The sequence below is a fragment of the Bradysia coprophila genome (assembly GCF_014529535.1).
Source record: "Bradysia coprophila strain Holo2 chromosome X unlocalized genomic scaffold, BU_Bcop_v1 contig_117, whole genome shotgun sequence".
Classification (NCBI taxonomy): Eukaryota; Metazoa; Arthropoda; class Insecta; order Diptera; family Sciaridae; genus Bradysia; species Bradysia coprophila.
The window spans coordinates 1477261-1500090 of NW_023503292.1; the positions used below are offsets into that span (position 1 = coordinate 1477261).

Below are 22830 nucleotides of genomic sequence, written 5' to 3' on the forward strand. Positions count from 1 at the left end.
TTTACAAATAAAATATAAGTTTAAAATGAGAAAACACGAAATGTATGTAACAATTTAAAACCGCTAAATCAATGCAAAACACATATTTCATTTTTAATAGTAAGCAAGGCAATATTTAGACACTTAAAAATTATTTACTTAAAAACTAAAAAAAAATAAATAAAAAAAAACAAAATAAAAAAAACACAAAAAAAACTCACGTGCTTTTTGCTCGCAGTAGTAGTAGTGGTAGTAGTAGTAGTAGTGGTTGTTAGAAGAGTGCGCGCGGCATTAAATCATACTTTTATGTTTTCATTGTTCATTCATGATAATCTGTCTCCGTATATTTTATGTTGTTCTTGTTGTTGGCAGATTGGGGGCTGCGGGGATTTTGAGCATGCGATAAGGATACGCGGAACCCCACTGCAAGCATATAAAATAACCACAAGCACGATCAAATTTAGTTTACAAAAAAAGTAAATTTTATTTTTTTTTTGTTTTTGGTTATTAATTAAAAACGAAAAATATGAATGAAATTTTGCCTTCAATTGAGTTAAAATCATTTTTGTTTTCGTAATTGAAAAGACGTGATAAAAACGAAGTAATTTTGTTTGAATTTCCTATTAATATATTTTTTTTTGAAAAGTGGCGTGTCCATAAGACCATTCATTTCGAATATTATTTTACGAAGGAAACATTAATTTCCCTCAGGCTTTAGTTTGACAGTCAAACGTTGACTTGTTACATACTCAATTACCGATTTTATTTTAGCATCGTTTATAAAATATCTATTCCCAATTGACAGCTAGAGACAAAAGCTATTACGAATTTTGTTGTGTGAATTTCTGCTCTCTCTCTCTCTCTCTCTCTCTCTCTCTCTCTCTCTCTCTCTCTCTCCCGTGAAGAGATAATGTACATTTTCTCACCTGAATTCTCATTTAGCTAATAACACCGTGCACACATGACAAACGTTGTGTTCACCTCGACGAAAATTTGGAAATTGAAATCTGAGCGATTCTTCGCTCTTGTTGGAGTTAACTAGTTAATAAGTAATTTTTCAAGCTACATTTTATGGATAACATTTTCCCACATGTGAAGCTTTTAATTGACTGGGAACATCGATGACTTTTGAAACTCTGATAAATCTGAAATTATGTTATCTAGAGATGAACAAACTGTATTTTTCAAAATTTTCCCAAAAGAAATCTAAAAGGAACACGAACGATAGTATTTTACATCACTACATAACTAAGTCTCATTTTTGTGTGTTTATTGACGTCGGCTTCGCCTCGGATCAACAACGTTCACACGAAAGTTCTACTTTTCATCTTCTTGTCACTAATTATGTAATGGATTTTTCATGCTGAGGACGACGAAAGAGGTGCTTGTAACATAAAAAGTACGGTTTTCGAAAATTGTGAAAAATTTACAATGTTCGGGAAACTGCTTTCCCAAAACTAGTCACGCAACTTTCTACAACGCAAACTTGACGAAGAAACGACAAACAAATCGTCTCTTTACTCAAACGATGAAACTATCAAATGAAGGTCAAATGGGTAAATTCATTCAGCAATTTTGATTTCAAAGACAAAGATTTCGTTTTCAAAACTTGAAACTCAGTTAGATTTGTATTAATCCACGAATCAATAGAACTAAAGTTCGATACGAAATAATTCCCTTACTGATTGACCAGACCGAGAAAAATAAAAGGTCACAATTACGATTCATTTCCCAGAAATTACCAAATCGGTAATACCAATATTACACCATTTACTTTATGTATATGTATTATAACGGGGATTTCGCAAGTGGAAGGAATAATGTGGCTTGTTTATTTTACTCCCGCTCTAAGAAAAAAAAGGAAAACTTTTGTTTGTAACCAAAATCAGACACGATCCTTACGAGTACACTTCTCTAATAATTTCTTACAAAAAATTTTGAATAGCAACAGTCGCATGAATCGCATATAAAACATAGCTTACGCCGACCCGTACGAAACACCGACTCGTATCAAAAGCCTTTAATGTGAAACTCTTCATTTCTCTTACTTCATCTCTACTGAGAGCTTTCATTTCACCACTCTTTGCCTTGTTATCATATACAAAAAAATTGCCTGAGGCAATATAGACCGCCCAATACGAAGTAAAATTTCATAAATTCCTATTTAAACAGCTATTTATCGCTATATTTACCTATATTTCGCTATAAATAAACATTTCACAGATGAATATGTTACTATATAGCTCAATATAGCTGTATATAGTTATATATAGATGTCCATATATGGGATGCCGAAAACAACCAACACATATATAACCAATTACTTTGCTGTTAACAGAAACTCTTTTAACCATTTCCCCCAAGATATTTCACTTTTACTAAAATCCAATATGGCTGCCGGCAGCCATTTTGTTAGGAGACCGGAAATAGTACTGACGCTTTTCATTCGTTAATATCTTTCAAACAAAAAAAATTCATGAAATTTGGTCAAAGTTTACTCGAGATATTGGCAAAAAACACCACCTTCACTGTCGAATTTCGAATTTCATAAACTTTTTTTTCCCTGATTGGTATAGTCAATCCTATCTAATAAAGCACAAACAGTCGAAATCCGTTCAAATTTGGCTGACCTACAAGCAAAAATTGCTTCGCGTCCTGTACCTGGTTCACACCAAGGGGTCTAACTCACGAGTCGGTCATCCGATTTCCATAACCTTTTTTTTGTTAATACCTTTCATTTGACGTATCACTTACAAGTATAGCTTTAAAATGTCAGGAGATATCTTCGAAAAACCCTAAAACACTTATTGGGCCACAGCGCGGGAGGGGTCGACCCAAAATCGCCCATCTTCGAACTAAGCCTTTCTTTTGACATTGCCAAACGAAAAAAAAAGAATTTTAGAAATCGGGTGTGTTTTACTCAAGTTAGAGAACGGACGGACGGACATTTTTTTCGCGGATTTGGCATCTCTAGACAGCCACAATAGGTTTCACCTTACTCAGGGAGTCCAATTCGACGTGTTACAAACGTTAACCTATAAGACCCCAGTACTTCGTACGGATCTAAAAATGGTCTAATCATAAGCACTACTTACAAAACATTTTCTGATCCGTGAGTTTCTTTAAAATTAAATAGTTACAGCAATATGGTAACGACTATAACAGCTAAACTATTGTTCTGTAAGAAATGTGTTTGTACAGATTTACAACATTTAAAACTACTCTACACAGTTATACAATTAGATTTAGTAACAAAAAACACTTAAAAAAACATTGAATTCTACTTTCATGACCTGGGAAACCATTTTTAATTGAACCAAGTAGTTAATAGCATTGGTTCTTTTGCAAATTTGTAGCCTACATTTAGGTGGAAAGATATTTGTTTTTCGATGATTTCTCTGCACCAAAATCTTTTTTTGAAAAAGGAAAACCATTAAAGCACGCGAAAATGTGGTACTTTTTAAGGAAAAATTGGTTGGTGGATGATAACTTCATCCACTTTGAGAAACCTGTGCAGATTACATAAATTTGCACAATCTGCAAAGGTTTCTCCAAGTAGGGTAAGTTATCACCCACAAACCAATCTTTCGTTTAAAAGTAACACATTTTTGCGTGCTTTAATGGTTTTACTTTTTCAAAAAAAGATATTGGTGCAGAGAAATCATCGAAAAACAAATATTTTTCCGCCTAAATGTAGGCTACAAACTTGCAAAAATTCCTCTTTAACATGACTGAGTAATTAGACTTTCATTATTGATTCTCATACCGGCAGATTGTATCTTTGAAAACGTTATGACTTTCAAGGTTTCTTGTCAATAGAATGTCATTTATAAAAGACGTCCAGTGATTTTGATCTCTCTTCTTGTACGAAGATGAAATTCATGCGTTCTCCGATTTTTATGGCTCTCTTAAAGTTTGTGTGTTAGGTATTTCTTTCCGATGGAATCAAACACTAGAAAAAAAGCCGCGAAAGGCGACATTGAAACTATCCGGGGATCGACGAAAGTCGAATTGCTGAATTCTTCCACTATTGCTCCTCGTTACGGCGAACAAGGTATAGATCGTGTGGATCGCCATGGATTTGGAACGAGACATTTTAGTATGGCAGCCGATGTTTTTGACACTAGAAGTTCTGTTTCACAACATCCGTCTCAATGGGGCTCGACGAAAGTCGAATTGCTGAATGCCTCGAGATATTCTGGTGGACAACGACTAGTGCAAAATCATCATATGGATCAACGACAACAAGATATTGTTGATCAACATGAACATTTGGATACACAACTCAGAAGGAATTGTGGTAATGTGTCGTTCATCACTGACACTGACAAGTTAATAATTTTGATGTCCAAAATTGTTTAACTCTGTTAGTGTATAGTGACTAAAAGTAAAGAAAAAGAAACAATTCAACAACATTGACATTCTGTCTGGCAATTCACCCAATAATCGAAAAGCTCAAATCTGAACTGAATTTATGGTACCTTGATGACGGCACCTTGGGTGATTATGCGGATATGGTTCTGGCAGATTTTACCTTGCTGATTGAATTATCAAAGAAAATTGGACTAGAAATCAATCCTTCAAAATGTGAAATATTTTTCTGTTCTGGAGTAGTTGATGACGAAGTTGTAAAGAAATTTCAGTCAGTGGCACCTGGAATTCGTGTGACATCGAAAGAAGAGCTAAACCTTTTGGGTGCTCCAATTCTTGATGAAGGCTTCAACAAAATGTCGACAGAAATTTCGAATAGGATGCACGTTATGTTCGATCGATTGAAAAATTTAAATGCACACACTGCGTACGTTTTACTGAAACATTGTTTTGCAATACCGAAATTGACGTATTTCATGCGCACAACGCCCACTTGGAAATTCAGAAACTTTTTATTAACAATTGATAACGGGCTCAGACAAACACTAGAAACAATCATGAACGTTAGCCTAAATGAGACACAGTGGTTGCAAGCATCATTACCAGTCAAATTTGGTGGCCTAGGTATTCGGCGTTTTCAAGATATTTCATTTCCTGCCTTCCTCAGCTCAATCCATGGAGTAAGCGTTCTTGTCTCTCATATTTTACAAAATCCAGATGAAAACCTTACTTACATTGCGAATGATGCATTACTGGAATGGAACTCTTTCAACAGTGAGATTCCTGAGGCAAAAGAGTATCAGAAAAACTGGGACTTAATAAACACGAAGCGTATAATCACCGAAAACTTAACATTCACACTGCCATTGGACATAGCAAGATTTAATGCGCTTCAACACAAAGAATCGAACGCTTGGTTGAATGCGTATCCGTCTCCAAACATAGGAACTTTCATGGACAGCACATTCCGTATATGTATTGCTCTTCGTCTGGGTTGGAAAGTTTGCGAAAAGTTTACTTGCTCTTGTGGTTCAATCGTTCATGAAAATGGATTACACGCTCTAAGTTGTCCAAAGAACACCGCAAGCTGGATCGCAAAACATGGAGAAATGAACGATATCATTCATCGGTCTTTAACGTGTATCAATGTGCCTTCGAAATTGGAACCGACTGGGCTTTCGAGAGACGATGGGAAAAGACCCGATGGTATAACATTAATTCCATGGGAAAAAGGACAGTCAATGGTTTGGGACGCCACTTGTATCGATACAGTAGCTGACAGTTACATACACCTATCTCTAACGCAATCAGGTTCAGCAGCAGAATTTGCGCAAAATCGAAAGCATGGGCTCTATTCGTATATAAAATCTCAAAATTATAAGTTCGTAGCATTTGCAGTGGAATCTTTCGGACCATGGTCAAGCGATTCGATCAATTTAATTAAACAAATCGGCAAGAAATTAATTCAAACGACTGGAGATCGCCGCTCAAAGAATTTCCTAATTCAGCGAATTTCTTTGGCAATTCAAAGGGGAAATGCCAGCTGTGTCCAAATGCATTAAGCGAGATTTATTATTTATAAACGAAATATAAATAATATGATTAAAAAAAAAACAACAAAATATCCGAAACGTTCATACCAGCAAGGTTGGATAGAACTGCTAGTTTGATGTGACAGCACAATATTACCCGACTCTTGACAACGTTCGTATACTACGCATTCTCAATTACTATTTGAACACAACCAAGTACATTACGTTACGTACCTGCTTCCAAATGTCGTGTTATGACTCGTGGGAGGTTTGTACGACGAGCCGAAGACGAGTTTCACAATCCCACGAGTCAAAACATGTCATTTGAAAGCAATTACTTAAGGTATTCTAGATGCTGAAGCAAGATTCACATTACCGATCCTATGATTTTGTTCTGTAATAGTTATTTTCCTAACTCATGCTGAAAGGCTAGCCTCCGGCTCGTGCTGCAAACCTCTCATTCGCTAAAAAAAACCTTTCTACATAAGTTAGGAACAACGTTTTTCCTAAACAACGTCGGAAATACACGACGCAGTCCCGATATTTCAACAACACTAATTAGGAAATGCTGTATTAGAGAAAAAGGTCACAACTGAAGCATGTAAATATTTTTCGTCTCTAGAGCTGAAATGTTCTACCATTTCATCTCTAACTGACATATTTTACTTTTCATTCAATTACTTCTTGCGTACATACGCGCATGTGTGAGTGTGCATGTTTTCATCTATTATAAAAACCGATTAAGCGTCGTAGTATCGATATCATCCTAACATAAAATATTTTTCTGATACAGCAATCGCTGATTGTAAGACTAGGAACAGTTCAGGTATCAACTGAAATTCAGGTCGACCTGAAAATGTCTGAGTCTGGTTAACTAAGATAGAAAAAATCAGTCAGCGACCTCCCATAAATGACGTCTATTGTTTTTTTAAATCTTTGAACCATTCCCTCTCTCGTCAACGATTTTGACATGGCTTGTCACACTCGGAAAGCCTTTTCCATCCCTCTGAAATTCTATGTTGTTTACTGTGTAGGTCATAATGAATGGAGGAACGTTTGTAATTAACAAAACTTATTAAACGAAAGTTCGAATCGAAATTGAGTGTACTAAAACAAAATCACAGCGTTGAATGGTCGACTTTAAGCCAATTGAACAAAATTCATTTTTTTAATAATTTTTTGATTGAACTTTTCAAACCATATTACTTCGTTCTCAAGACTAAAATAATACAATATAGACACCGAACATTATCAACTTAAAAAAAAAAAACAAAAAGTCATTCAGTATAAAAAGTTATACGAAAAAAATAAAAACTAAACACAAAAATCAAAAACTTAAACAAGAAAAATAATTGGCAACTCCAGTCCAATATTTCTGTGTTTTTTTTTACCTACATAGGTATATGATCAAATAAATTTTAAACAATTAATTGTCACGGTAAAATTTAAACAAAAAGAAAACAAAAACGTCATTGCACATAATACTGAGAATCTATGTCTATTCACTTGCATCAATAAGAAATGAAAAACTCGAAAGAACAAAAATTTAAATTTCTAATCACCTCGTGGTAGCGTCGCTCCCGTCCGTGAGAACATTGAATCGATGTCCGATGTTAAGTCTCTGGACATGCTGTGTCGCCAAGCTCCGGATCCATTATTTAGGCGACTAAAAATAGTTATGAAAAAGAGAAAGAGAAACAAAACGTATGATTAACAGAGCATTGTACAACACAGACACTGTGGATGAATGAAGTAGAGTTTAGTGTTGAATGGACGTAATTTATGTTATTATTTTACATTTATTTACGAAGCTGCGCGTAGATTGTCATGGATTAGAGAATTACTAGACAGTTGCGACTTGAAGAGTTAGCAAAACTTATAAAACAATATTTACGAGGCATGGCCAATTAGCTAAAATTAGCTGTGCGAAAAAATGATATATTTTCGATGACAAATTCGTGTCCTCGTCCTTCCTGGAAAAAATGTGACCATCGTTTTGTGTTAAAATGTTGCCTTTGAGTTAAAATAATAAATGTTTGTGGTGGTGTAACCTACTATGAAATAACGCAACGTTAACTACAGTTGGCACAAATTCAGAGTTTCCTCAACGGAGGCTACATAACCACAAACATTTATTATTGTTACTGAAAGCTTTCAATTAAAAAATATCAGTTTGAGAAGCTCTAAGAAAAGTCAGCAGTGAATTTGAGTAAACTGCTGACTTTTCTCAGAGCTGCCACAACCAGATATAAATGCTAACACATTTCTGCTCGAAATAAAGGTCGCCACTTTTTAGAAATAGGATTGTTTTGAAAATACGTCACCAAATATAAAATACGAAACGCACAATGTAGGCTAAAATTTTAGCTGTGGCGATGCCTCTTAATACGACGCATTCTTAAATTCATGAGAATTGACGCGCTGAACGTGTTTTCAGTTTTTATGTTCCATAGTTTGATTTGTTCCTCTTTGTTCCCTGCAATTAGCTTCAGTCTTTTTTACATGGAAGCTCAGCTGAACCGACTAGCTGTAACCATAGCCTACTTTTGGAATTAAACTCTCATAAACTGCATGAATTTTTTTTTAATTTTTTAAGAATTTTGTGGAATTATTGAGAATTTAATTCCACGGACCTGTGGACCTATTGAATAATTTCAAATGAAAAGTGCAGAAATTTACCAAAAACATTTTTCGGTAAATTTTTGGTAAATCTCGGTAATTACAGAAAATAAATTTGACTCGGCTTCGGTTCACTTGTACGATGAATTAAATGTGGAACGAATGCAACGAAACAAAACAAAAATCCACGGAAATGTAAAAAACTTAGGCTGAATTCAGACTCAAAAAAATTCATCCGTTTAGCTCTCTGTTCATTTGACAGTTTTGTTCAAACAATAAAACAGAGGCGGGGTTTACGTAAACGGATGAACATTTTTCTTGAGTGTGAATCAAGCCTTAAACCGAGTTCATTCGACAAAAACGTGCACATTTCCTGCTGTTGTTTGTTAGTAACTTACGTTTCCTTTGTTTCAAGGATCGACTCACTTCGATACGAATAACTAAAATGTTTACTATAAAATTGAAACAACCATTAGTGTTGGAAAAATGTTAGTGGATTAATTTGCGTGGACGGTCACATATTTATAAAACAGCCCACTACGCTGGTTAACTCGTCTGCTTTCCACTACTCGAGTGTGGAGCTCAAAACCGCAGGCAGATTAGAACCGATTGTTCGATTTGTAAAAACATCTGATTGAATCGATTCAAGTTAATTGAAGTAATTGAAGAGTAATGATTTAACCCAAAGCCCTTTGTTAGAATTTGAAGAAAGTAGAAATTTTAATTTACGTCGCTCGCCCCTTCAGCAATATCTTTTAAGAATTAAGAATTTTTCAGATTTTTTGCTTTACATTTTCAGGATTTTTTAAAAGATTTTTGGAAATTTTAGGAATTTAATTCTCAATAACAGGCCCTGGATCGTTATTATAATAAAGAACGCAATAAATCAGAGCACTACTAGCGTTTTTGTAGTTTCTAGCTCCGCTGCCATTTTGTTAAAGGCATTGACTGAAAAACATTCTGACGTTTCTGTAGAGCAAATAATGAAATTTTCGTTCCCGTATTTTCAACGGTGAAGAGATTGTAGTAAAATGTATAACTTAGAAGAAAACACTGACTACTGCAATTGCGACCATTTCGGTGTGAGATATCAATCTCAGTAAAATCATGCAAAAATCGGCAGTTAATCACACCAACTGTAACCATCCATTAGAGTCAAATTTTTACCTGCCGAACGGATCATGATTCCAGAATGGGCTATGTGTTTGACGTAAATTGCTCATGAATCTCGACGACGGAAAGTTCGATACCGGTTCATTATTGACATTCAGCCGATTGGTCAAAGCTCGAACCTACAAACAGAGGCATCGAAGTTGAAGTTTTACAGAAACGCTTGTCAAACTGAAACTGGATATGCTTACTCTCGACAGCAAGGTGGAAAATAAGTTTTCAGCCGTGAGAATTTCAAAGCCATCTTCATCATCATCTTCGCCGGAACTTCCCGAATCATTTGGATTCTGGGTCATTTTCTTTAACGGACGCGTCGTGCGCAATCGGTGCATGGCAAAACGAGGCGGATCGTCATTCTCACTTTCCCGTCCGATCGATGTATGACGATGCAATTTGTGGAAGGGCGATTCATCTTCTGAATCACGTTCACTTAATATGGAGCTGTTTGGCAAAATAGAAAGAAAATTTTCGATTGAGGTCTTAGATACTAAACGAAACTCGGCAGAAATTCTACCTGATCTTTCTGGGACGACCAATATGATTGAATGAACTGTTGGTCGATTCGGATGGCTCTAAACTGCCAGCTCTTGGCGTCACAAATCCACCACCTTCAACAGCAATTGGTATAATGAATTCTCTCGGACTCTTTTTAATCGGCTGGGCGTTGCTTGACGCAACTGATTGCGTTTGTGATGTGATATCAGTGTCCGAATCATTCGTCGATTGACGCGATAGAGAGCCGGATCTAATAGGAAAAGAGAAACAGGAATTTCACTAATTTCTTGGATCGACCGGGTGTTTCTTTACCTGAACGTATTCCCCGATGATTGTTTACTAACGAATCCTGGCCGCTGAATAGGAATAATTAGTTCCTGCTGCGGCTCCAGACTTGTTGCACGATCCTGTAGCGATACTGGGATGTATGGAGTTGAATGTTCGTGGATAGGTGCAGACCGCAGATCTGGTATAATATGTTGCATTTCAGTTTGAAAGCGCATCGGAAGTGGTTGATTCTAAAAAAAAAAATTTTTTTGACGCAATGTAACCGGCACAGTCATTTCACGTTTACCTTTGGTGTTGTGTCTAGTTGAATTTCCGTTTTGGCGGTCTTTCTCCGTGGCAGAGTAGCTGATTTCAGTACGATTTCAGCTCTAGATGTTTTCGTTGTGTTATTTTCTGGTGTTTCCGTAAGTGTTCCAACTGCGACGGCTGAATGGAACGGATACTTTAGTAAAGACATGACTTGGATGAAGTAAAACTTACGTTTGGAAGACAGATTTGCGAACGGTTCCTGATCGTAGCTCCGTTGTTCGGGACTCGACACTGATATGGTAGCTGTTCGAATGTCCGTTGGATCCGAACCCATTTGCAAACGAACCGATCGCCGTTCCGGTTTCGATGCAGACGTTGACGATGGCACAACACTCCCAGAAACCGATCGTCCGTTTAAGCCAAACGGAACTGGTGGTTTCCGTACGCCCATACACATTCGACCGACAGGAATGGCATTTCCGATTATCTCCCTTGCACTTTTCAGTTTTTCTTGACGATCCTTGATGTTATCGTCGGACACAGCGAAATTCTTTGTTTTGTCACACAATTGGTCCAATTCGTTGTTGGACTCGGTTTTTGCTTGATTCAGCAAGGCTATCGAATTTTCCATCGACCGTCTGGCCTCTTCCAACGAGAAACTGGTTAATGAACTTTTCGAATCATTGCTGGCAGCCGTATCATCGGTCATTGATTTCACTTGTTGAATGTAGGTCGGCTTCTCCTCTGTGGGCGTTATCACACTCTCGCTATCTCCAATACTACTCTTTCGACTTTCGGTGGGAGTGGGCTGTCCACCAGAGCTGTCACTTCCTTGCTTCTCCAGCGACAATTTTCGTTCGCCAGTCGGTGTTGGTAAATTGGTTGACGTTAGCGAAGCCTTCCGTTCGAATTCTTTTTTGAAACTACCGACGCTCACGCCGGGTATAACTATCTTTTTCAGCTTATCACAATTCGTTTGATTAGCATTTTGAAATTTCTCTGCCGTTTCAAATATCTTTGAGCGTCTACGTTCAGTCGATGGTTTGTCCTCGTCGGGTAAACTATTTTTACGTTCCGCTTGAACAACTGGTTCGCTTTCTGGCACTAAGTCTGTAGTTTTCGTTTTATTCACAACCTTTTTTGTAATTTTTGTTGGTGACGATTTCTTTGCGGATGTTTCGGCAGATGGCTTATCGGACGGCACTGCTGACGTTTTGGTGATGACTTTCTTTTTGATTATCTTTTTCTTTTCGGGACTAGGCTCTTTAACTGATTCATTGCATAATTCATCACACATTTCTTCAATTTTATTTAAGTCTTTCAATTCGCCTGGTGTATGCGGCACACTAGCAGCAATGGGATCACTCACAGCTTCCGTTGGAGCAGATAATGCTAACGAATTAGCTGCAATTTCAACCGATTCGGGATGAGCTGAGTCGGCACCCAATTCAATTTCCTCGTTGATCGACATTTTGGATGGATCCAGTTTCAGCTGATCTAACGGCTTCTCTCGTTTCTTTTCGACAGCATTTTCAGTCGATACTGTCGTTTCCAATTTACGTTTCGGATGCGCTGGACTCGGTTCGGTTGAAGTGATTGTCCGTGTGGGTGATGGAGCCAGAGCAGCTATCGAGTAAAATTAAGTTCGAATCATAAAAAGCACGACAAAGCATGAATGCCCAAAATTTCATTACCTTCACCGCCAGCAGCAACCATATCAAGGATTCGTCGTTCAGCTTCAGTACTTCCCATTTCGCGAATCGAACCTACTGAATGGCTTCGGGCTACACGATCACTAGATTTGGTCTCTTCAATCGGTCCCGGTACAACCAGTTGATCGGATGTAACAGCTGACGGTGTCAGCGAAAGGAGCACATCCAATCGAACGGGAGTTTGATTTGCTAGTTCTTCAGCTAAGTCTAAACATGATTCGGTGTAGCCGGTGTTCACCCACCTGAAATTAAACGGAAAATGAAGATTCATTCACGAAAGCGTTTATTCCTCAAAATAGCCGTACCAATGATTGCAGATTTGCTCTATCGTGGCACGACGCTGTGGACAAACCGTCAGCATTTCTTTGATTAAAGGCGAAGCAGGCGACGGATTTTTCGGTTCGTAATAATCACCGGCACTAATCTGTTTAACTAAACGTTTGAAATTCGATCCATCGAATGGCATTGCACCGTAAACTAATGTGTACAACAGAACGCCGAGCGACCAACAATCCACCTCCGGACCTTGATATGGCGTTCCTTTCACGATTTCGGGAGATGCGTACAGAGGGCTGCCGCAGAATGTCGCCAACAATCGTTGGTCGTCGAACACGTTTGACAAACCAAAGTCGGCAATCTGTAAACACAAAAGACGAACCGTACCGATTAACAGCCGCGAATCGAAATTGTTCCATTTCCATCGTTTGTTACCTTCGCATTCCCATGTTCATCCAGTAAAATATTCTCCAGTTTGAGATCTCGATGGCATATTTTATGCTTATGGCAATAGTAGACTGCTGTTGAAATCTGTCGAAAAACTCGCCTGGCTTCATCCTCAGCCAATACTTTGCGCTCCGACAAATAATCGTACAGCTCACCACCAGCTGCAAATTCCATCACCAAAACCATTTTTTCTCGATTCTCAAACACTACGAAACAGAAGGTATACCAATTAAGAGAGTAGATTCGATTGAATTTGGGCGATGATGGTTGTTACGGTTACCTTCGTAAATGTGAATAATGTTTGGATGCTGCACCGAACTCATGATTTGCACTTCTCTTCTTATTCGTATGAGATCAGCGTCTGTTTCTATTTTACATTTTTTTATTGTCTTAATTGCTACCTCTTGACTAGTTTCTTTATTGATGCCCAATTGAACTTTGCCGTAAGTGCCTTGGCCTAACTTTTTGATTATGTCAAATCTGAAATAGAAAATTACGAATTAGAGCGAGCGGTGTGTTTGAATTTTAACAGGGATATAGCGGGGAAAGAATTCCTTTTTTCTTTTCTACCACTGGATTTTGTTTTTCGGAAAAGAAAGCACCCGATCGCCCCGAAACGGCTATTTTTCGTACGTTCATTAGCTTTCAAAACTTCTCATAAAATGTTTTCATAGAAACCACCAATTTTTTTGACGATGTTTTATTTCGTCTAAAGTCTTCACTTTTATCGAGGGGAAAATCAGTTTCTCATATAATCAATCCTTGTCAAATAAATCAGGATTTACCCCTCGACTTAGACTTTTAGGAATCATTTTTTTTAAATTTTCTGAATGTTTTTCGGCAACAACGCTTTCTGTTATAAAAAGGCTTCGTCAATACATCGTTTGTATAAAATTCATCAATAATTCATTTTTATACACTTTAAAGTGGTCTGTCAGTTTTGGCAACGATTTGGCGACAGATCGCAACTACGCCGTACAATGCACCGGAAATTTTCGAAATATAGTTATTTTATCAACCAAGGTAGGTATTAGAGGTGGAGGCGACGCCGATGTTGGGCAAGACATTGTGTCTGTGATATTTTGTCTTTGTAGCTTAGGAGTACCACAAAATATTGTCTATGGTAACAGACTTCAAACAAATTTATTTGCAAAGTTTGCGATCTATTCTACTCCTTTTCGTCGAAGTTTCACATTTGAGCGTGTTGGTATGAGAGACGATGAAGATATCCTTTTTGAACGAATGCGCTCTTAATGGAAACATCCACGAATATTCGTAGGCGTAAAATGGATCGGAAAATTTTGAAACAACATTTTTTGGAGTCTGCTACCATAGACAGTATTTTGTGGCAATCTAAACTAGAAGGAACAAAGTTTGACAAGTCGATAAGAATACATATATAACATAACATACAAAACAGGTATGAAGGAAATGATTTGCATCACAGAAATTTTGGGATGGGGTCGGTTAAGGCTTTGCGAGGAAAGTGGTCGTTTTCGCTAGAAAGACTTTGGCGCTTTTATCCATTAAGAATTCGGAGTTTATGAAAGTGAACGGTCACATGTCATTACTATTTGACGTTCCATCTCTGTGATTAGGACCCTCTGCAAGAACACTTTCAAGAAGAATAACTTACAATGTCGGACACAACAAAAATAAATAATTTGATTCAACAAATCACCACAAACATTGCAAATAACAATATAAGTGGCGCTATAAGTGACAGTGAAATACTGAAGACGAATTTGCGTGCATTCCGAAAATCTGGCATCAATATCAAAATCGAAACGATATTACAAAAAATTAAAGAGACAAATTTAATCGCTGTTGAACACATTGAATGTATGGTAGATGATCCAACATGTTATGTGTTTACCAATACATTGACGCGGACCGATGGTGAGAAATATCTGCTGAAATTCTACAATCACATCGAAAACGATCAAAATTTTCAACGGGCAATTGAGTTATTTCAGTCAAATTTAATTCAAAATAAATGCCTCGAATTTACGGCATGTACGAACGACAGCATTCACCTAATGAGAAAGGTAATGCAAATGCCGAATGGAAATCTGTTCGATACATTCGTCAATAGGCTGTGTGCATTCGATTATCCCATTATCCCAATAAATAATTTGATGGGGATATTTTTGATCGAACCGCACCAGCCAGAGTTCGTTGCATCCGAGCTGATTAGAGAAGCATTTGTCGCGTCTATGGAAACAAAATTGCAACGTGAGGCCAGTAATGATTTGGATTCATTCTGTCAATATCTCTTTGATGGTATTAATGAGTTATACCTTTACACCGACTGGCTGCGTATTCTAAAAACCGTTTGTTTTTTGTGCGTATTCTAGAGACCGTTTCCACGGAACTGCTAAAGAAATGTTGCGACAATTTTCTCGGATTTTATGATCTGATTCAAACGGCGATCACAAAGCAATCGAAGTCTATTGAGCACTTGGAGACTGATGATGGCGATTTCTTGTGGTACTTTAAATACGAAACTCTTGGCGGAAACAGAAAGTTTAACGATTTTGCCAAATTTATTTGCAAATTGGCCTCGCCGCCTGCATTAGACTTTACACATAAATTTCTGGTATTTTTAAAAAATATTTTTCCACCAAAATTGTTGAATCATATTTTTGCAAGAATTCAATAAAAAAAAAACTTTTACTTTGGTAATTCGAAAGTGCTTTCACTTACCTTTGCCTCAGTTTCTTTCTGTGATTATTCATTTTGACGGTGCCGGTGTTGCTGATTCCGCTCATAATGTTATCGATAGACGCAGGCTGCGCCATTTGTTGTGGCGGCGCCATCAGTTCGTTGTCCCCAATCACCATTTTGAGCTAATCTGGAAAATTGAAAAATAAACCGTTGTTTAAGACGCAAGCAACAAGAGATAAATGATACAATATGAATATGTGAATAGTATGCCCATAACCTGCAGTAGCATTTTATACTGCACAGTTTAGAGTATAATTTGCACAATAAACAGTAACAATTTTACACTTGAAGTGAACTAGAGTTGGCCTCAAGATGAACTTATCGAAAACAAAAGTCATGACCAACATCGGGGACGATAGAGAAATCAAAATTGGTGACACTGTCATTGAACGAGTCGACAGCTACGTATATCTAGGACATAAACTGAAGTTAGGTCTGGACAACCAGACTGCAGAAATAAGACGTAGGATTGGTCTTGTATGGGCAGCGTTCGGAAAACTCAGACTCATTTTCAAAAGCAAAATGAATAATAGTCTGAAACGCAAAGTTTTCGACAATTGTGTCCTTCCAGTGCTCACTTATGGAGCGGAAACGTTAACTTTAACGAAAGCATCCGAAGATAAATTGAGAGTGACACAAAGAGCCATGGAACGGAGTATGCTTGGAATAACACTCAGAGACAGAATGACGAATCAATGGATTCGACAACAAACCAGGGTCGTTGATGTCATGGAAAGAATAGCATCTCTGAAATGGAGCTGGGCGGGACATATTGCAAGAAGGACAGACGAACGTTGGACCAAAAAGATCATGAACTGGCGACCATATAAAAGACGAGCTATATGTAGACCACCAGAGAGATGAACAAACAGAATTAAGAATATTGCAGGTACAAACTGGGAGCAAATGGCAATGGATCGAAGTTGGAGAGGCCTACATCCAGCAGTGGATAGAAACAGGCTGAAAAAGAAGAAGAAGAAGAAGTGTTGGTATTAATTGTATGTGGATTCAGATGTAAGAGTAGATACTGTTTACGCCATCGTCAACACTGTTCAAATTTAGTGGCTAACACAGGACCTGTTTTTTTCAGCCGTGGCTTCTCTTGTGATCAATTTCACATTTTTGTTCTGGACCTCTGTTTCTAGTAGGCTAGTTGGGATCTACTGATGGTAAGGGTCTAGTATATATCTTAATCGGCTTAATTGCTTTGGAGGTATAGTGGAAAAGAACGTCATGCTCAGCAAAACAAATAGATAAAGTTTCGCCTTTAAAGTTAGGGTCAAAGCACAAGTGTTCGGCCATGCATCTATAAATACGGCCATTCTTTTCTGGAGTTAGACGCATGGTCGAATACTGGTGCCTTTACGTTTTACCGTACAAATTATGAAATTTTTGCAATTTAAACTTCTGCAACAGGCGCAGGCAGGTTTCGGGAAAAAGAAAACAAATTATTGACTGAATTCCGTCTCTTTATAAATAGAGTTTAAAGAAAATTCTTTTCAGTTTTTTTTGCAGCACTAACTCAATGCATCTTCACCTTAAAATGTTCTTCGGAGATTCACATAAGCTTATAAGTTGTCATTCTGTTCACCAATTTTAAATTAAATTGCGATTAGGAAACCACTTTCACACCACGCCATTGACGAACACCATTCACGGCTCCAAATTATTGCGATTTTATTCGATATATCATGGAAGGAGCAAGGGAAGAAGTAAACTTGATCTCAATTCTTTACTCGATTCAACTAATAAAGGGTTCGTTCAATCCAAATGGTATCTCTTTCACAGCATATTGAAATTCGACACTGGTTTCTTGTGTGCGTGTGAGTGGTTCCGAGGTGTGTCCTAACGATAAAACTGATCAATTTTGTACGAAACAATTTGCAAACAATATGGAACTAGTACACAACGACATTTCCGTCATTATTTATGAAGCACACGAATTATATTTAATCTTTCCGGTGATTATTTATCTTTATTACTCTGTACAGAGGAGGAAGGAACGAACGAACAAAAAAAAAATTTGTAACAGAATACGGCGTTAAATTTTATATTGCGAAAAATACACACAATTTTTTCGTTTCTTGTTTTCTTCGGGAAGAAAAAAATAAAATCCGGATTGGCATATATAATGTTTTCGCTTTTCTTTTTGTTTTAGCCACTAGATGTTAGACGTAAAATCTTTTTTTATTTATAAAAATGATAATGTTCGCCCGAATGTCTTTAACAACTATGTATATTTAACCGCATTACATTTCAGTCCAAGAAGCACAACAACAATTAAAAAAAATCACAAAAAATATTTTCACTACACGAGCACGAGAACTCAGAACAGAAGAAACATCTAAAAATAATATCCAAAAGAATGTCACAAATTTTCACATACGCCAAAATCGCTCATAGTAAAAAGAAAATTGAAGGAAAAAAAATACTTTTACACAGTAAATATAAGTTCAAAAAAAAAAAACAGTTAATATTAAGTGATAGGCACAGCTAGAGAAACAAAACCGTATGATACGATCGAGCAGAGAAAAAAAAATCCAATGGAAATATATATTCGAAGTTAAAATATTAACTCAATAAAATATTTTTTTCGTGGTCGGATGAGAAATTGAAGTAAAAAAAAAAATTATCCGGAGAAAATTCAAAACACTAATACGATACATTAATCATGGAAAACACTGACTTACGATATATTTAATTATTTTCGTTTTAAAATCCAACATTTATTTGTTCAATCATAATGTACGTACATCGAAGCGAAATGTTATTGTATTTAAAACTGAAAATGTGTTCTCTTCAGTGCCAAGAATAAAAATTTATAATACCGATCTCGGGCCGAGAAAGCAGGATATGTATTATAATCATTTTTTTTTTTCTTCTTTCTCGAGACATTGGACATCGCGATTGCTTTTTACATTGGATTTTATACACAGAGAGAGTGTGCCGTGTTCCCGAGAGTTGGAGTGAAGACGAAACTCGAGTTTCAAAAATAACTATAGAAAGGGAATGTGATATTTTCAAAATGATGTTGCTTAGACATGTTCAATGAAGTTTTTGTTTTTAAGTGCTTCAAACTGATGTATTTTATATATATAATACGTTACGTTTATACGCGCCGCATGCACACCATAAGAAAAAATCTATCTAGAATGTGTTCATGATTTAAAAATGATTTAGAATTAGTACCTCTCTAATATCTATCTATATATATACATATACGTTAGATGAGGTTGAAGTCAGTTAAAACTATATGTGTCTTGTATTGATGGGCTTTACTTGACAATACAATACGCTGGTGGTGTTTTTCTTTCGATGCGATGCAACAATTTGTTCCGAGTGGCACTCGGAGATTCGTATAATAAATTAATTTCGTTCAAATGAAATCAGAACAAAAATATTTTTTTTACTGTAGTCACACATTCACATAAAGCCATACAGCAATATTATACACACATGTCATCAAACTGAAAATTTGAATGTATCCTTGAAATATATTTGTTGGGAAAATGTGGAAAATATGTTTTTCATGCTTTGATATCGAAAGGTTAACTTTTCATGCGTCGTTTCGTTGTCGAAATGGTAGTTTTTTTGGCACTAGATGCGATAAAGTATTTTCATAGAACACTTTTCGTAGAACACTTCGTTGCGAAATACTGGATCATGTTGTTTTTGATGACCAGCTTCACATTGAACAATAACAATGACAATTTCTTCGTTCAATTTCAATTTACGATTTTGGTCATTCAACTTTGGAGTATGGTATGTTAAGGGTTAAGTTGATACAGGGACAGAAAATTGTCTGACCTGGGCACAGGCATGAGCGCCGCCGAAAATAAGCCACCGATCAAGCCGCCGCCGGCCATTTTTGAGCAAGCCGCGCCGCAGCCGAGCCGGTGCCAAAAACACGGCTCAAGCCGGCTTGAAACGGCTGGAAAATGAAATAAAGATTTCGAAAGGTGAATGGGTGAAATAATTTTGAAAACCGAGATTCCTGTTGATCCTAAGCAGCTCAAGTACATTTTGATTTTTTTTTTCAAAATTAAGAAAATTTTCATGAATTTTCCAGAATGGTATATTACGTCCTCGCTTCTAAGTTTGTTGTTTTGGCAAGTATGACCTTTGCGGAACGAGCCAAAGGCGCACAATCAGTTAATTCACAAATTTGAGAAAACTTTATCGATCTTTGCAAATTTTCTCGATTTTTTTGTCTTTTCAATTTTTACTTGATTTTCGTGAGCTTTCGATTTCTTATCGAAAACCATTTTCTTAATGAGTTAAATGAGTGTACCGGAGCATGATTTTCCATTTAGTTCAAGTTTTGAGGCGTGTTAGTGAACCTTAGACTTAGAGACTTGCTTGTAACAAGACCAGTTCCACTTGCACTTTGAACAATCTAATCTACCTACATTTTCGCTTTCCGTACAATTTCATTTTCATGCTTACTAGTTCATTTTCCATGAATTTATCTAAACGTTTTTATTTTAAAAAAAAGTTAAAAGGAACCTCCAGCCGAGCCGTTTTAAGCCGGCTCAAGCCGACTTTTTCGCCGCCGCCGAGACCTGCAAAACCTGAAACCTGATTCGACCTGAACGTGATCTGATAGATTTTGACCAGAACGTGAAAATCGAAAAGTTGACCTGATCGGAATTTATCTTGATCCGACCTGACCTGACATGTTTCACTAATTTTTACTACAACTTTTGACAAAGGAGTAACTTTGAATATACAAATATACTGCTTGAAACTGCGAGACAAAAAACATTGTTGTAGAAGTCAGCAACAACGAAAATTAAAAAGAATATGCAAAATGAATCAGGTCATTTCATGTTAAAGATGAAACAGGTCACGTCAGGTCAGGGCAAGTTAAATTTGAAACAGGTCAGGTCAAATTTAAATCAGTTCACATAAATTTCAGGTCAGGTCGGGTCACAGGTCGACCTAAAGCCGACCTATTTCGAGCCTTACGGAGACACGAAGGGGTCGTTGATTATATCCTTTATGAACGAGCCCAAGCTTCGAATTCAAAATAGATAATATGGTGATCGCAAAAATGAGTGAAACGTGCGGTAACTCTGAAGATTTTTAAAAATCGAAGTTAGCGCCTAATAGTGAGATTGAGTTGAACAGAAAGATTAGTAAATAAAAACAAAACAAATCGCTTGTACAACTTGAGTTTTTCATTGAACGCAGAAGTGGACATTTAAGCAAATAATACAACATACATTTCGCCTAGCCTGTGATAAGTCTAATAAACCAAGAGTGCCAAGAGCACATGAAACTAAAAATTTGCTCGATGTGTGAGTAGATTTCACATAGTGTAGACATTGGGTATACTAAAAGAAACAACCAGAACATTTAAATTGTACAAACCTACGATTGCGCTCTAGTTTCATTTACGTAAAGAAAATACATAATAAAAGACATGCGTAATCGTGCTAAAAACTGCAATTTGAAATGAATTAAAATTTTAATTCATTCTGCAACAGGATGATGAATTCAAATTAAATTGGGATATTGTTGATCCTGTGTGCAATTTTTCTGTTTATAAGATAGTTGTATGAAAAATGAGTTATTAACCTTCAACGTACAGCTATCAGTGTTCAAGCGGTGTGGATAGGAGGGTGCTAAATGGCTTTGTTTAAAGTATATAATAGTGAAGGGACGGGCGTAGGAGGTTGAGACCATTTTCATTTTCCATTTCCTTTTATTGTATTATGGTAGTGTGGACTATCTTCTTCTTCTTTTTCAGCCTGTTTCTATCCACTGCTGGATGTAGGCCTCTCCAACTTCTTTCCATTTCGTACGATCCATTGCCATTTGCTGCCAGTTTGTACCTGCAATATTCTTAATTCCGTTTGTCCATCTCTCTGGTGGTCTACCTATAGCTCGTCTTTTATATGGTCGCCAGTTCATGATCTTTTTGGTCCAACGTTCGTCTGTCCTTCTTGCAATATGTCCCGCCCAGCTCCATTTCAGAGATGCTATTCTTTCCATGACATCAACGACCCTGGTTTGTTGTCGAATCCATTGATTCGTCATTCTGTCTCTGAGTGTTATTCCAAGCATACTCCGTTCCATGGCTCTTTGTGTCACTCTCAATTTATCTTCGGATGCTTTCGTTAAAGTTAACGTTTCCGCTCCATAAGTGAGCACTGGAAGGACACAAGTGTCGAAAACTTTGCGTTTCAGACTATTATTCATTTTGCTTTTGAAAATTAGTCTGAGTTTTCCGAACGCTGCCCATGCAAGACCAATCCTACGTCTTATTTCTGCAGTTTGGTTGTCCAGACCTAACTTCAGCTTATGTCCTAGATATACGTAGCTGTCGACTCGTTCAATGACAGTGTCACCAATTTTGATTTCTCTATCGTCCCCGATGTTGGTCATGACTTTTGTTTTCGATAAGTTCATCTTGAGGCCCACTTTGTTTGCCTCTTCACTTAACTGTTGTAGCATAAGCATAAGTGTGGACTATATAGAGGAGAAATAACAAAAACTTTGCTGAAGGTGAGATTGGTCTAATGCATGACTATTACTTGAAAATTTTCATTTTTTTGATTTTTCGCCACGTTAAGTTGTTTCAGAACATAGCCTGTAAAGTGGTTTCGCGAGGTCCATGAGGACCACTAGTATTTTTTGTGGACCGATCTTTTTCGTGCTTTGCACAATCGATCACCCCTATTTGTTATGAAGAGAAAAAGATGTATGTACCAGGTACCTGAGGCTTTAAATTGGTATCTTGGTCTACACTAAAAAAAAACTTTCAACGAAACGTAATATGTGTGCACCAAGCAGTATATTAACGCGACTAAATTGTAATATGTTCGACCAAATAATAACGTATATTCCACCAAATGGTAAAGGAAATGCATATCCATGGAATATTATTCGTACATTCTGCCGGCACATTGCGATTCGGTAGAATTTTATCCAATCAAAGTACAAGTTGCTTTAATTTCCTT

At 37.0% G+C, this 22830-nt stretch overlaps 2 protein-coding genes across 6 annotated transcripts in view; one reads left to right on the forward strand and one right to left on the reverse strand.

Annotated features, from left to right (window-relative positions):
• The window catches only part of LOC119067098, a 40809-nt gene that overhangs the window by 8385 nt on the left and 9594 nt on the right, over nucleotides 1-22830 (reverse strand). The window contains exons 1-14 of one of the 5 annotated variants that reach the window (XM_037169859.1): nucleotides 18619-18793; nucleotides 15845-15992; nucleotides 13419-13618; nucleotides 13127-13344; nucleotides 12721-13052; nucleotides 12398-12657; nucleotides 10935-12329; nucleotides 10741-10880; nucleotides 10479-10684; nucleotides 10186-10416; nucleotides 9863-10112; nucleotides 9669-9793; nucleotides 8900-8953; nucleotides 7445-7548 (exon numbers count right to left, since the gene is read on the reverse strand). In XM_037169859.1, the coding sequence (XP_037025754.1) occupies nucleotides 7445-7548; nucleotides 8900-8953; nucleotides 9669-9793; nucleotides 9863-10112; nucleotides 10186-10416; nucleotides 10479-10684; nucleotides 10741-10880; nucleotides 10935-12329; nucleotides 12398-12657; nucleotides 12721-13052; nucleotides 13127-13344; nucleotides 13419-13618; nucleotides 15845-15981 (3652 nt within the window). In that variant the 5' untranslated portion in view covers nucleotides 15982-15992; nucleotides 18619-18793. Of the gene's footprint in view, nucleotides 1-7444; nucleotides 7549-8899; nucleotides 8954-9668; nucleotides 9794-9862; nucleotides 10113-10185; nucleotides 10417-10478; nucleotides 10685-10740; nucleotides 10881-10934; nucleotides 12330-12397; nucleotides 12658-12720; nucleotides 13053-13126; nucleotides 13345-13418; nucleotides 13619-15844; nucleotides 15993-17402; nucleotides 17424-18555; nucleotides 18794-22830 lie in introns of those variants that run through there. The other 4 variants (XM_037169858.1, XM_037169860.1, XM_037169857.1 and 1 more) reach the window with 4 other exon arrangements.
• Nucleotides 14756-15815, forward strand: LOC119067112. The gene is made up of 2 exons (XM_037169885.1): nucleotides 14756-15421; nucleotides 15496-15815. The coding sequence occupies exons 1-2, from the start codon at nucleotides 14776-14778 to the stop codon at nucleotides 15798-15800; spliced, it is 951 nt and encodes a 316-aa protein (XP_037025780.1). The 5' UTR covers nucleotides 14756-14775; the 3' UTR covers nucleotides 15801-15815.